Source organism: Tauraco erythrolophus, chromosome 1, assembly GCF_009769465.1.
Source record: "Tauraco erythrolophus isolate bTauEry1 chromosome 1, bTauEry1.pri, whole genome shotgun sequence".
Lineage (NCBI taxonomy): Eukaryota > Metazoa > Chordata > Aves > Musophagiformes > Musophagidae > Tauraco > Tauraco erythrolophus.
This window is the reverse complement of record NC_141465.1, coordinates 88,385,523-88,398,187: the sequence shown is the minus strand read 5'-3', so window position 1 is coordinate 88,398,187 and position 12,665 is coordinate 88,385,523. Positions and strand designations below refer to the sequence as shown.

Genomic DNA, 12,665 nt, shown 5'->3' with positions numbered 1-12,665 from the left:
ACTTCTGATCCAGCTCTGCTTATGTCTAAGGCTTTTCCATGCTGTAGACTGCAATAGCAATGTCTGCGTGAGGACACCCTGTTTCACATCAGGGGAGGGAAGCCACCACTCCTACATTAGTATGGTGTGGAGCTTTGTGCAAGGTTATCTGAACTATTTGAGACCAGATCAGTTATACCCACTAGTCTGGGTGCAGCTAGCTGCTAGTGAAGCTATGCTGATTGTGGAAGCCACAATAGTTTCTTGTCACAGTCCTACCTTTCTCTAGGTAGACGCACCAGCCACCTCAGAGCTTGTTCAGGGCTCTTGTACACTCTGCCCTGCTGTATGTTATTGAACCTAAAAGTCTCTTGTGGATCCACTAAATTTGGAATAAGATGGTCTTAAGTTGCTGTGATTGAGTCTTCCTCTCATGTCTTTATATGGGAATGTAACTTGCCTTCTCCTTGGCAGGGATATACGTCCTGTTCTAACTTCATTTGTGCTTCCAGGAGTTGCTGCCCCATCAGATTTACTAGCTGAGATGATTAGCTGATGATTTCCTTGCCCATCTCAGTATGTGCTGCGTGAGCTTACCCAGAGACCTGAATAGTTGCAGTCAGACCAGACTGAGGCAGGAGGTCTGTCCAGCTGGCTTGGCGAGAGCTGGACTGAGATATTTCTGGAGGAAGATTGTCTGTGCATCATGGTGGTAGATCTTTCTTGACCCTTTGAGTGACATTGTAAGATGGCTACCATTTTGTTCCCTTTTTGCTAATTGTTAAAATACGATGAAAGTGCTGTTGTTTTCCTCTGCGCTGGTATATGTAAGTAAGCAATCAGTGTCAGGCATTGAGTTCATCTCACTGGCTTTCAGACTCGTTGCAGAAGCTTTTCTCTGATGTGCGTTTCTTTTGGAGACAGTGTTGGGTTCAGCCGCCTCACCTTTCTGCTGCTGTTTTCTGCTTCTCCTTCTCTCCCTTAAATGCCCTAGTACAACTGACTCCATCTTCTTGGTTAAGAAGATTGAGGAATTCTTCCTTGTTGAAAAGAATAAATTAACAAAAAGATCTTTTGAATACAGATTAGCTAATTGATCTGATTTATTTAGCATCAGTCTTGCTAGTATTGCAAAGATGGTTGTACTTGCTGGTACAGTGTACCGGTACAGACGAGAGGATGGTATGGGGAGGACTGGGGTAAAGCATTAGCCTGTAGGAAGGTACAAAGGTTCCCTTTTCAACTGGAACTGCTGCCAAGAAAGATGTTCCAACGACTTTAATTGGATATCTACAGCTAGGATGGATGCAAGCATTGCAGTGCTCTAGCACTGGAAGAGTTGTCTTTTTCAATTGCTTAGAAAAAGGGAAAACTGAAAGCAGTCTCTGAAATCTGTTTTTAAGCTCTGTTTATTGTTCCCTGTAATGAATGTTGTCAGAGTGAGTTTTGTTTGAATATACACAGAGTTCTGTATCGGAGCCAGTCACACTGGGCTGCCTTTGTAGGCAGCGCAGACAAACAGGCACAGCTCACGTCCTTTTAAAGTGGAGGTGAGGTGGTTGTGCCCCCTCCTTTCTCTTTGCATGCCATGGTGACTCGGTCAGCCATTGATGTCTACACATAAGAGCATCTTCATTGTGTCTGTGACACAGGATTCTGCTTCCAAAAGCACCACAGGTGCTGGAAGAGAGTGAGAATATAGCATCCATGCCTGCCCCAACACCCTCCCAACTGTATTTCCAGTTCAGAGACTGACTGAACCAGATGTGAACTCTGATTTAGATGTGATTCATTAACCTTTGGTGGATTCCTTTTTTGTGAATTCGTGTAGTCTTCCCATGTAAATTTTTGCATTCACAGTGCACTTTGGTAAGAATTCCTTGTGTGGAAGGCTCCTAACTCCTTATTTGAAGGCTCCTAAAATTAAATGAGGTAAACACTCTCCGTAGTGAATCAAATGCCAATAGTTTGGCAGAAGAATACAGGGCTATATATTTTGTTCCAGGTTCCCTTATGTGGTAATACATAAGAATGAGTCTTCTGCTCAGAAAGGTCTATCTTACTTCAAACTAGCTGAAATGTGAGAGCTGTATGCTCATGGGTTCTGGTTAGGAATCCACCAAATAGAATGAAAACGCATCAGACTGGCAGTTTATATAAAATGGCACTTGCTGAGTAGGGGAGCTGGGGAGGCAACAGACGTTTGGGCCCCAGGTCATGCCTAGGGCGTAATACTTCAGCATAATATTTAGCCAGTTTCTCAAGAAAGGGAAGCTGGCAAGGCAAGTTTTACTGTTCACTGTGCTCTGAAAATTTGCTTTTGGACCTCTGCATGCAGGAGCAGTTGTGCACACAGGAAGAAAAGGAATGCTGAGACAATTACATTTTTCACAAAGCCTCTATGCTTGTCTGTTTATGTAGCTGGTGGGTAAAGTTTGCCTTGAAAAAAAACAGGCAAGTTTAAAACAAAACAACAAAACCCACAACCCTCCAAAACATGTAGCTAAGGTGTAGTATTGTTTTTTGCAGAAGTTTTGTCGGACGTAACTCATACCTCTCAATTCCATTTCATTTCTAGTCTTTTGAATACTTTGAAGTCATAAAATCCTTTTTGTGACTCAGTTGAGTTGGGGAATGGTGGCTAGAGTCTGCGGTGCACTGCATTTGGAAAGCAGTGTTGTCATTTTTCCAGTATACAGTGTGTCCAAAGACAATTTTCAGGTCAGCCTTTTGCTGAATTACATTGAAATAGAGTAGTTGTGCATCTATCTTGAAAAATATATGTCTTCCCTGCTGGCACTGATAGGTAATCATTGGCACAACTGGAATATGTCAGACAAAGTGCATCGTTCCTGAGTCTTACTTAGATTTACATTTTTGTCACCGATAGCAGCATGCCAAGCACCACAGCTGATAGCATTGCTTTGCTGTGCTAGCTGAAAACCCTAGAAACTACTGCAATTTAGATGGGCTTTCTGATTGTTCCTTTAAAAGGTACGCTATTTTTGCTGGGTCAGCTCTTGAAATATATGAATCGTTACGGTTCTATATACCAAGCAGTTGTATACTAATACGTACCAGCTGAACTGCTGTCTCATTCTACACTAATATTAGATCCTTTTATGATTTTTCAAAAAGGACTTGCTTTATATGAATGAATAGGGGAGAAAAACTTTTCAAGTGCTCCTAGTTCTCACATACTCTTAAAACGAACATTTTTCAGTTTTCCTAGGCTTAGAGGAAAGTAGGCAATCTTTATTAATTTTCTCAGGTCCTCCTAATCTGTCACTGTGTGCCCAAACCATAATAACAGTTTTCATTAGACATTTTAAGCTGAACTTGATTGCTTTTTATTATCTTAAATTAGCATTAGATGAGTATTTAATCTGTTTTTACTTTACATGGCAATCCTGTATATCGACTACTAAAACCACTGTGAAAACTTAGAATTTTGTAGAGAAATTACACTCTTGCAAAAGAAGGAATGAAGCCATTTCATTGCTATGTCGTTTCTCACTAGCTGACCTATGCTAAGGGCTTGAGAAGCCATAGGATTTAGTGTTGAAAACCAAAATCAAAGGAAAATGTTGACATGCATTTGTTCCGTTGTTGTAGTGTAATTATGGAGGTTCAAGGGTAAGGATGTACACTCAATTGTATTTTGGAGACTCCTATTTACTAACTGTTGAAAGGAGTCCCCTTATGCAGTCTACATTGAGGGGATTTCTCTGTTAGCACTGCAGCTGTGGAAGAGGGGATGCTTCGCCTCTCTTGACCAAGAAATCAAGGGACAGAAAGAGCAAGCAAGCCCCAAGAACATTTTGTGAGCCATGTGTGGCGGTGCCGGGAAATAGTTTCAGGCAATGACAGATTCGATGAGACTGCAAATGCGCATGGAGCATATGAAGTGTGGCTCAGTGCTGATGGCAAAGTTTCTACCACTGGTTGGGTGGCTGAGGGAGCTACAGCTGTGGTTAGGAAACCGTACGTGCTGGAATGAGCTGTTGAGATGACCGTGGCTGATGGCTGTGGGAGACTGGAACAAGGAGCATGCTGCTTGAAAAGCCGGGACGTTCACTGTACGGTAGCATTCAGCAAACGGCAATTCGTACACGCCCCAGATTAACTTCCAGTTTTGCAGGTACAACTTCATGCTCTTACAGTTGCTAGAGCTGATGACGTTGCTGCCTTGGGACAGAAACTGGTAATCTTGTAACTAATAAACCACAAATTTTTCAAAAAAGTAAGTTTTTAGGACTTGTAATCGCAAAGGAAAGCTTTGAAGCACTGGGTTCGAATAAACCCTGGAAGATGTTACAGTCCTCTTTTCAGCACAAAAGTTGAACGCCTCGTCTGCAGAGTAGACCTAAGGTTTGTACGTGCTTTTAAGGTCCATGTGTTTGGAAGCTACTGAGGTACTTAAAAGACAGTATCTGCTTAGGCTTTGCTTTGAAAACTTAGCTATCAGAAGAGCTGTTCCTGCGCAGTGGCACCACAGCGTTGGTTGCAGTTGAGTGTCTAGCACCTCTCTTCTACCTCAGACTGCTTCAAGTTCTTACAGGAGCTCTGGATTTTCAAGAGACCTGAGTACATCTCTTCAGGCTAGTGAATAATAGGAGCCCACGTTTCCTGCTTCTAGAGCAAGGGTCCCACCAACGGCACTGTTGAGCAAGCAGTGGGAGCTGCTTTCATCTCCTGTTCCTCAGTCTGTCTTTTCAAACACATTAGCCACTTGTCTGTTCCCAGACGTACATGTTACTACAAGAGTTTTCAGACTCTGAATCACTGTTTTACAGGGACCAAAAGGTTAAATACCTGTCTTTGGGAGGAAGATATTAGATATGCCTCACTGAGGTGATACCTCCTAGCTTCTTTAGATATTCTTATCTACAATAAGGAGGGGGTTTTGAATTCCCTTTTAGCATTCTTGAATTTCTCCAGTGATTAAGGATTAAGGAAACACTTCTTTTTCCTATGCAGGACTGTGCATTTTACTCCTGAGAGAGATATGTTGCTTTTGAAGCGTGGCTGTTGTGCAACCGTGCATACGCAGGATGCACTGGGGAAGTGGTTTGAGTTTCCTGCTCTGAAGAAGATGTGTTGGTGGGAAAGTGCTGTGCATTCAAAACTTGCAGTTGCTGGATTGACAGTACTGTAAAATGTTCCTTCAGTTGCTGGCTCAAAAGAGTGTTTTTGTTCAGACTGTGTAATTAGTACCCATATTCAAATATCCGCATACATGCAGTTTGATTTATTTTTAGCTTGAGCTTAAAAAGTATTTTTGAGTCTGACCTGAAGGCCTATATAAAACTTAAGCTAATTGAGTGGATAAACAAGCTGGATAGCACCTCAGATGTAATTTAGTATGGTTAGTCAGTAGTACTACACAGTTATTTATGACTTTTTTTGTTTTCTGTTTTTAAAGAGAAGAAACATTTTTAGTTTGTGTTGCTTAGAGTGTGAAAATAAGTTACCATGTTAGAGAACTCCACCAAACCACGTTCACTGAGTTTCCTAATGGAGTTATGAAAATGAAAGGTGTTTAAAATGTACATGTTCTTATTTTGCGTTCTTGGAAACCCTGATATCCTTAGCTAATGTTACGTCCTACATATATGTGGTGCATCAAGCACAGGACTTATTCTTGATCTGTCCCTGTTTTACATCAGTGTAACCTCACAAAATTAAAACAACATAATGAGAATCTATGAATCTACGTGTTTTTTACCTCATGTCCCAGCTTATGAACATTCCCATTAATTTGAATAGCAAATTTCATCTTCATTGTCAAAAACATGCTTCTGTATATATTTAGAAATTGTATACTTTATGTAGCTTAAATGAAAAATTGCTTGTAGTGAAGGAATTGCTTTAGGTATGGTACAGCACACTGGTTTTGAAGGGTGCTCCATTCCTTTTGAGCCATGCAATGCTCTAGATGTTTACTTGTTCAGGTTTTCATGTGAAATTTTCCATCGGTTCTTATCAAATGCTGATTATTCACAGGAGTCAGTATGATGAATATTTGGTTTATGTAGTTGCTCACATTTTTCTATGTGAATTACCATTCTCGTCTATTGTAGCATTTTGGTATGTCCAGGGAAGTTATAAAAATAAGGGCTTAATTAGTTTTTAAACCTTCAGTTGTGTTAGTAAATATTTTAAAGTTGTAAACAGGCTCAGTTGTTGCTGATTTTATATTTTAAAGGAAAGGTTTTGTTTGATTGATTATGTAGTCATTTTTAAAATATCACAGTATGCATTGTGTAACTCAGTATATTATCAGTGATCTAGTTATTAAGAATTTATCAAAACCAAGGAAATCATACACGAAAAGTTGGGCCCTTCTGGTCTAACTGTAGACTTTGACTGGGTCAATTTGTGCTTGTTGTGTTAGAGAATATTAGTTCCTTTGTTGGTGTGAAAGGCCAACAGTGTCACGCTTCAAGAAATCAGATTATTAATGCATTTAACTCTTTACCGTCAGTAAATCAAATGGATTTTTTGGCTTCTTTTCTCTTCATGATTCTTTAGATGCTCCTGCTTTGCTTTCTAAGGCTGATACTTTTTCTTCCTTCAGTGCATCTTCAGTATGAAGTACTCAGCAGGGTTATTCATGTTTCTATTCCGCTGCAGATGTTAGAACCGTCCCTTTTTTACAAAAAGTACCAGAGTTTCTTAATTCATCTGTGGGCAACTGGAGTTGGGGCTTTAGGAAGCAGCTACAAATATTGTAAAATTCACAGCTTAACAGCTGGGCTTTTAGATTTAAAATAAAAATCCTAACAATGTTATCTCATTCTCTGGAAACAGCCTACAGGGAACTGATAACAAAGAGCAAATCCATGCATACCATAGTCGTGTTTTACCACGCAAACCAGGGCAGTCTCACAGTCAGTTTGGAGTAAAATAACTATCAAGATGACTATCCCTTGCATAATTTTTGGATTTTACAAATTTTACGTTAATTTATGTATTTGCCTAGATATCTGTAGCACTTGTTTCCTACATACCTTTTCATGGTTTTGGCATTAACACAAGACTTCTATAAGTCTAATTTTGCTGTCTGTGTTAATACTGTAGGAGTACTCAATGTGTACTTCCATTTGAAACCTAATGACAACATTTTTCTATATTTGATTCTAAACAGTGGAGTTAATCGAATGTTTAAAAAGTGTCAATCCTTTGCTGAAGCTTAAACACTATGAAGTTGTATTTTGGGCATGGTGGCAAAAGTTCTAGAATTGGGGATAATTTTAGATTAGTAGATCTAGAGATTTAGTATATAGATTAGTGTAGATAGGGTTTCTTGGCTTCTTCCTCCATCTTTCCTAGAGAACACATACTATTTGAAAGAGCAGTTTGGAATCTGATTTGCCATAAATACTAATTATATTCTTCATGTGGGTTCTTGCTTGCATAGTCGTGATAACTGTTGCTTTGTGCTTAGTGGGCCAGCTCACAGTGGTTATTGTAGAGGGTAATGAATGATGTTTTATTTGTGCTGTACGGTTGACCACATCTGGGGGTGAGAACATGCTGGCAGCTAATTGGCCTGGCAAATGATCAGGCTGCTACAAAACAGGATCTTGTGTTAGGGAGAAAAATAAAATCGCAGTCAACTGCCATCCTTTGCTACTTCTGATGGTTTCTAGTGGAAATGACGAGCATTAGCTGTGGATATGATATTGAGATCTACTCTATCGTGTGCATTTCTTTAAGTCAATGCCTCAAATCAATTTGCAGTTACTAACTCCTTGTGTAATCTCATCCCCAGTGGTCTGTGTTAATTACTAGTTTGTAGAGTTTTACCTGTCTGCATTTGCTCTCCTTTTTGTCCTGGAACACTTGCGTACTTGACTTCTGAATTTATCACGTTAGTAAACATTAAGGACAAATAGCCCTGCCTGGAAGTCAGTGTCATCTTGGCATCAAGCAGTTCTGCAGAAGTGGTGCTGATGATGCTCCTAGTTACAATCTCAGAACTTTAGGTTTCTTTACACTTGAAGGAACTACAATCATGAAAAAAGAGGGAATTACAATGATTCTATTATGAGAGGACAGCAAAAATGAAAATTTGTATTTTTGTATCTTACTAATGTGTAGTTTAGCTCCCTGCCACAGAGACTGAGCCTTGCAGGTACTCCTCTTCCCCAGCAGACTGCTTTGTGCCAGTGCTGGAACCAGGCAGTTGCCTTCTCTCCAAGCTTAGTAGCACTAGTGGGAAGAGAAAAAAAGGCTGCTTATTCCTTACAAACCCAGGGGTACCTTTGAGTGAGTCAAAGCCAAAGGAATAGAGGGGAAATAGCATTTTTTGGACTGGTGATGAATGAATTACTCCAAAAGGTTGCAAGGATGCAATGAACAGGCCGCCAACGACATATGCTTCCCTGCTGTTCCCATGGCCACTCCGTGTTGATCTTAGCAAGAAGGAATAAAGTTCATGTGTCCTGCTAAATCGTTTTGGTGACACCAAGGTTTTAAAATAGAAAGGGCTTGAACATTATTTGAATACTATTTTAATATCTGTGAGTGTTAAAAATGACTGGATCAACAGGTCCAAAAAACATGGCAGATTTGTTGTATTAATGAGCCATGTGATGAAAAATAGATTTTTGAGAACTTTTAACCCTTTCTAGTTTTGAAAACTGATTTGCAGCATCTGACACAGCAAAGTACACCTGCTAAGCATCAAGGTTAAGCATTGATTTCTAAGCTAGATATAGGTATGTTCCTAGCTCCCCCCCTTGTGTCACTGTACATAACATCTGTCAGGACAAAATAAATTCTATCACAAATAAACATGAGACACTCTCACTTGTTTTTCATCTGTACAAACTTTGTTTCTGAATGGGTTCTCTGAAATTTATGTTTTTAAAATTTTGCCTTTTCCTTCCACTTGTATAATATTATTATACTGTTATATATTATATGTATTATATATATTATACTTCCACCATTATATAGTATAATAACAACTTTCATATTTATTTATTTTCTGAAGAGCATGTGGATATTGTTTGTTTTACCTTTTGAACGCATGTTAAAAAATAGGCAAACCAGAAGACAATTGTATTGATATGTTACTGGATGAGCTAAGCAAATGTAAATTAAATAAACCTTTAGCTTTTTTGCCTACTCTGAGCTCTTTGGGATGTTACTGAGCAGACTAGATGCCTTGCAAGCTTCTTGTAGGCAATATGTAGAAAAAGAGGTTCCCTGTTCTATTATTCTAAAAACAGTGAAAAAAAAAAATCATGCTTATATAATCAGGAATTTGATGGTGTAAAAAGAGAATAAAAAAATATAGTAGCTTAAAAGCTTGCTGTGGGATTACAGTTGTTTTTAGCACTTGATGGTTAAGTGTCTTTTACTGCTGTGTCTCTGAACTCCCGTAACTGATAATTTAACTGCTAATTCAATTGTGTGATTATTGATTGCCATGTACAATTCCTTGAAGAGCACCACAAATTTAATCTGTTTTTCTCTCTTAGCTGTAGTGGTCTTTCTTCCTCTGTTACTTTGTGTGTTTGCACACAGTGATGTATGTAATAAATATACACCAAAATGGTGTATACAGAGAAAATGGTAAACAAAACATACTTGCCAGAATTTTAGAGCACACTTTTAGATGTAGAAGGCTGTGCTGATCCTCTGTTTTGGTGCTGGACTTTGACCATTGTTTGCCTTTTGCCACGAGGAAAACCTGTGTAATGAACAGATTAAGATGAGATGATTTTTCTCTCTAACAGCACAATTCTGTTTATAACTGTAAATCTTTTTTTTCCCCCTCCTCCCTCGCATCTGTAACAGCTAGCCGATGGCGGAACCTCTTCTCTACACCTGTCTCCTTGGCTTTTCCCTATAGTCCCGTTGCAAGACTCACCCCATATACCAATGGCTTTAATAGTCCCAGCTTCTCTAAAACCTCCAGTAAAGCAATACTAACACCTGAACGGACAGGTAATGCTTATCTTTTTATTGATTTACAGTGCTTACAAAAATGCTTAATTTAATCTAATCTTGCTAGCGTATAACAGCAATGCACTGTTCGGATTATTGTATCGACTCTCGTCTCAGAGGGAGATTTTTTTTTAAATCACCTAAAATTTGTCAATTAACTAGTAGTATAGGTTATCTTCTGTGTTACACAGCATGTTATAGGAAAGTGATGCTAGTAAACAAAGCCTGTTTCTCAGTAATGGTTTCCTTGAGAGTATAGTTGCGACTGTGTCAGCTTAAACAGTCTCCAGCTTTGTCTGCCCTTTACTGCTCATTTCTGCCCCACCGTGCCCCTTCTTCACGTCTACATAAACCTTCGTGCAGCAATGTAATGAAGTTGCAGGGAAAATTTATCTAAAATAAAAATAGCCAGCAGAATCATGGCTGTTTTCAAGCTGGCATTGTTGCTACTATCCAAGATTTATGTTTGCCACGATTTTCAGGGGACAGAGGAGTTTTAGAAAAAATACAGACTTTCTATGGGCTGTAAATTGCAGAGAGTTGTATTTTTCCTTCTTCGCTGCAGGTATCAGGAGTCAATGTATATCTGTGACTTCTCTTAAGCTGGAGCAAATAATCTTCTGGGGAAGAGGCATTAACATTTTATTTCTGGCAGGAGCAGGTGTGGTCCAAGGAAGTTAGCATCAGTGTCACACTGATCTGTGCACCATTTTCTGTACAATGTGTAAAATCAGTGCAGAAGGCCCTGTTAGGAATATGGGAGCTGCTGGTGAGATACAGCTCCAAACTGAATACCTGGCGTAGGTGTCTGCGTGAGCGAGATGTCTAAGCCCCTCCATTCCATGGGATGTAGTTCAGTTCCTAAATGAAGGCATCTCGTGCTAGCTGAGATACTGTCAGGTATCTTGTCTGGCTTCCCACTGCTGCTCCAAAAGGGCACAGCCATTACTACCTCTGCAAAACCTTGAGGACCATTGTAACTTGCAAATTTAAAAAAGCAAACACGTTTACTCCTTGTAATCCCTCTGAAACAAAGTAATCCCCTGCGTCTCCTTTTATGTTGGAGATATTATTAGAGAACAGCTGAGTTTAGGATGAATTTTAGGTGGCTGCTTTGAGCAGCGCTAGAGGATGCAAAAGCATCTGTGATACAAGCACAGCTGATGAGCCATTGTCACAGCGATTCTCTCCCAGCAGGCTGTCCGCCTCTCGTGGACCAGAGGATATTAGAAAGTGATTTACTGTTGTATTTGAAGAATTTTTTTGTTAAAGTTGGGCAACAACTAGCTCATACAACTAACTGTAATTTACTTTATATTTTACTATCATGCAGGGAAAAAAGTAGAATCCAGAGCCCTCTTCAAAAGGTAGCTCAGTGAAGGAGACAATGCTTTCTCTGTTGTTGCATAATATTCAGTCATAATTGTTGTAATCAGTGAATTATCTGCTGATTATAAACAATTAAAAAAACAGTAAAATTTAGATAAATGGCTCTGATGTGGAATCTGAGTGCTGAGCAGAAGTTGGTGACACATACACACTTGATTTTCAGAACAGAATAAGGAGAACCAGAGTCTCATAAGAAGGATTAAAATGCAAATGTGTTTATAGACTACACTAACTAATGTGAGCTGTATCGGAACTGTATTGGGTAAATTATTCATTGTCTGGGCTGCGTGATGCTATTTTGGGAACAAGCAAAGGAATTCATGATCCGTTACTACACTTACTACTTCTCACAAGTATTAAAACCCTTTGCTAATTGTTAGTCGATCACACTACACTACTGAATTTTTTTTTTCTGTTATACAGAACATATTTTAAGCAACTGTAACATAAAGGGCGGATAGTCATGAATGAAAGATGGCCAGATGCATTCACAGACTAAAGGCTATGTTTTCTTACACAGGTTACATTTCTAGGAGTTCCCCTTTGAGCCCACAGTCATCAATAGACAGTGAACTGAGCACCTCGGAGCTGGAGGATGATTCCATCTCCATGGGATACAAGCTGCAGGACCTCACCGATGTTCAGATAATGGCTCGTCTACAAGAGGAGAGTAGGTGGCTTTTTTTCATTTTTCAAAATAGTCTGAAGATTTCCTGTAACAGTCAAAACTGCTCCAGTCTGGTCTCAGTCAAGTGGATCTTTCTTAAAACGGTATTGCCTCTTGGGTGGCAGGTGGAAAATCTCTTCAACTGCAAGGAGAAGATCTGCACATTGGGTTCACGTTAATGGTACTGGATCTTTAAAAGCCTGATACTTACGTATTTCTGAATCCTAACTGGTAGCTCCATCCCCCTTGACTACATTTAAATTTAGAATATTTATAATGTCTTACCACATTAATTAAAATTTATTTCTGGGAAGGGAAGATGCTGAAGCATTTTTCTCATGCATACATTTGATGAGAAAGGTAAAAATAAGCAACTCTCATGGATTTCTTTACCCCTACTTTGATTTTCTTAATTGTCGGATGAATTTTGAAATTAATTCCTCTTTAAATCCTGAATTAGGGCATTTAAATTTAGCATTTTGGTTTGAGACTAGTGATCATGCACAACACTGAGTGCAAAAGCTGGTTTGACATAGCTTATAGTTTGGGTTGATAGAAATTTTTGAAAAATGTCTTTATTCATAAATAAAGGACATTTGACTTAGAAGGCACTCAGACAGTAAGCGCAGTATCTTTCTCACTTCGTATTAGTGCCAAGTGAGACATC

The 12,665-nt window shown here is 39.2% G+C and overlaps 1 protein-coding gene across 3 annotated transcripts in view; it reads left to right on the top strand.

Annotated features, from left to right (window-relative positions):
• The window catches only part of SLAIN1 (SLAIN family member 1), a 58,047-nt gene that overhangs the window by 23,936 nt on the left and 21,446 nt on the right, over positions 1-12,665 (top strand). Inside the window, exons 3-4 of one of the 3 annotated variants that reach the window (XM_086611538.1) lie at positions 9,793-9,942; positions 11,852-12,001. In XM_086611538.1, the coding sequence (XP_086467664.1) occupies positions 9,793-9,942; positions 11,852-12,001 (300 nt within the window). Of the gene's footprint in view, positions 1-9,792; positions 9,943-11,851; positions 12,002-12,665 lie in introns of those variants that run through there. The other 2 variants (XM_086611545.1, XM_086611554.1) reach the window with 2 other exon arrangements.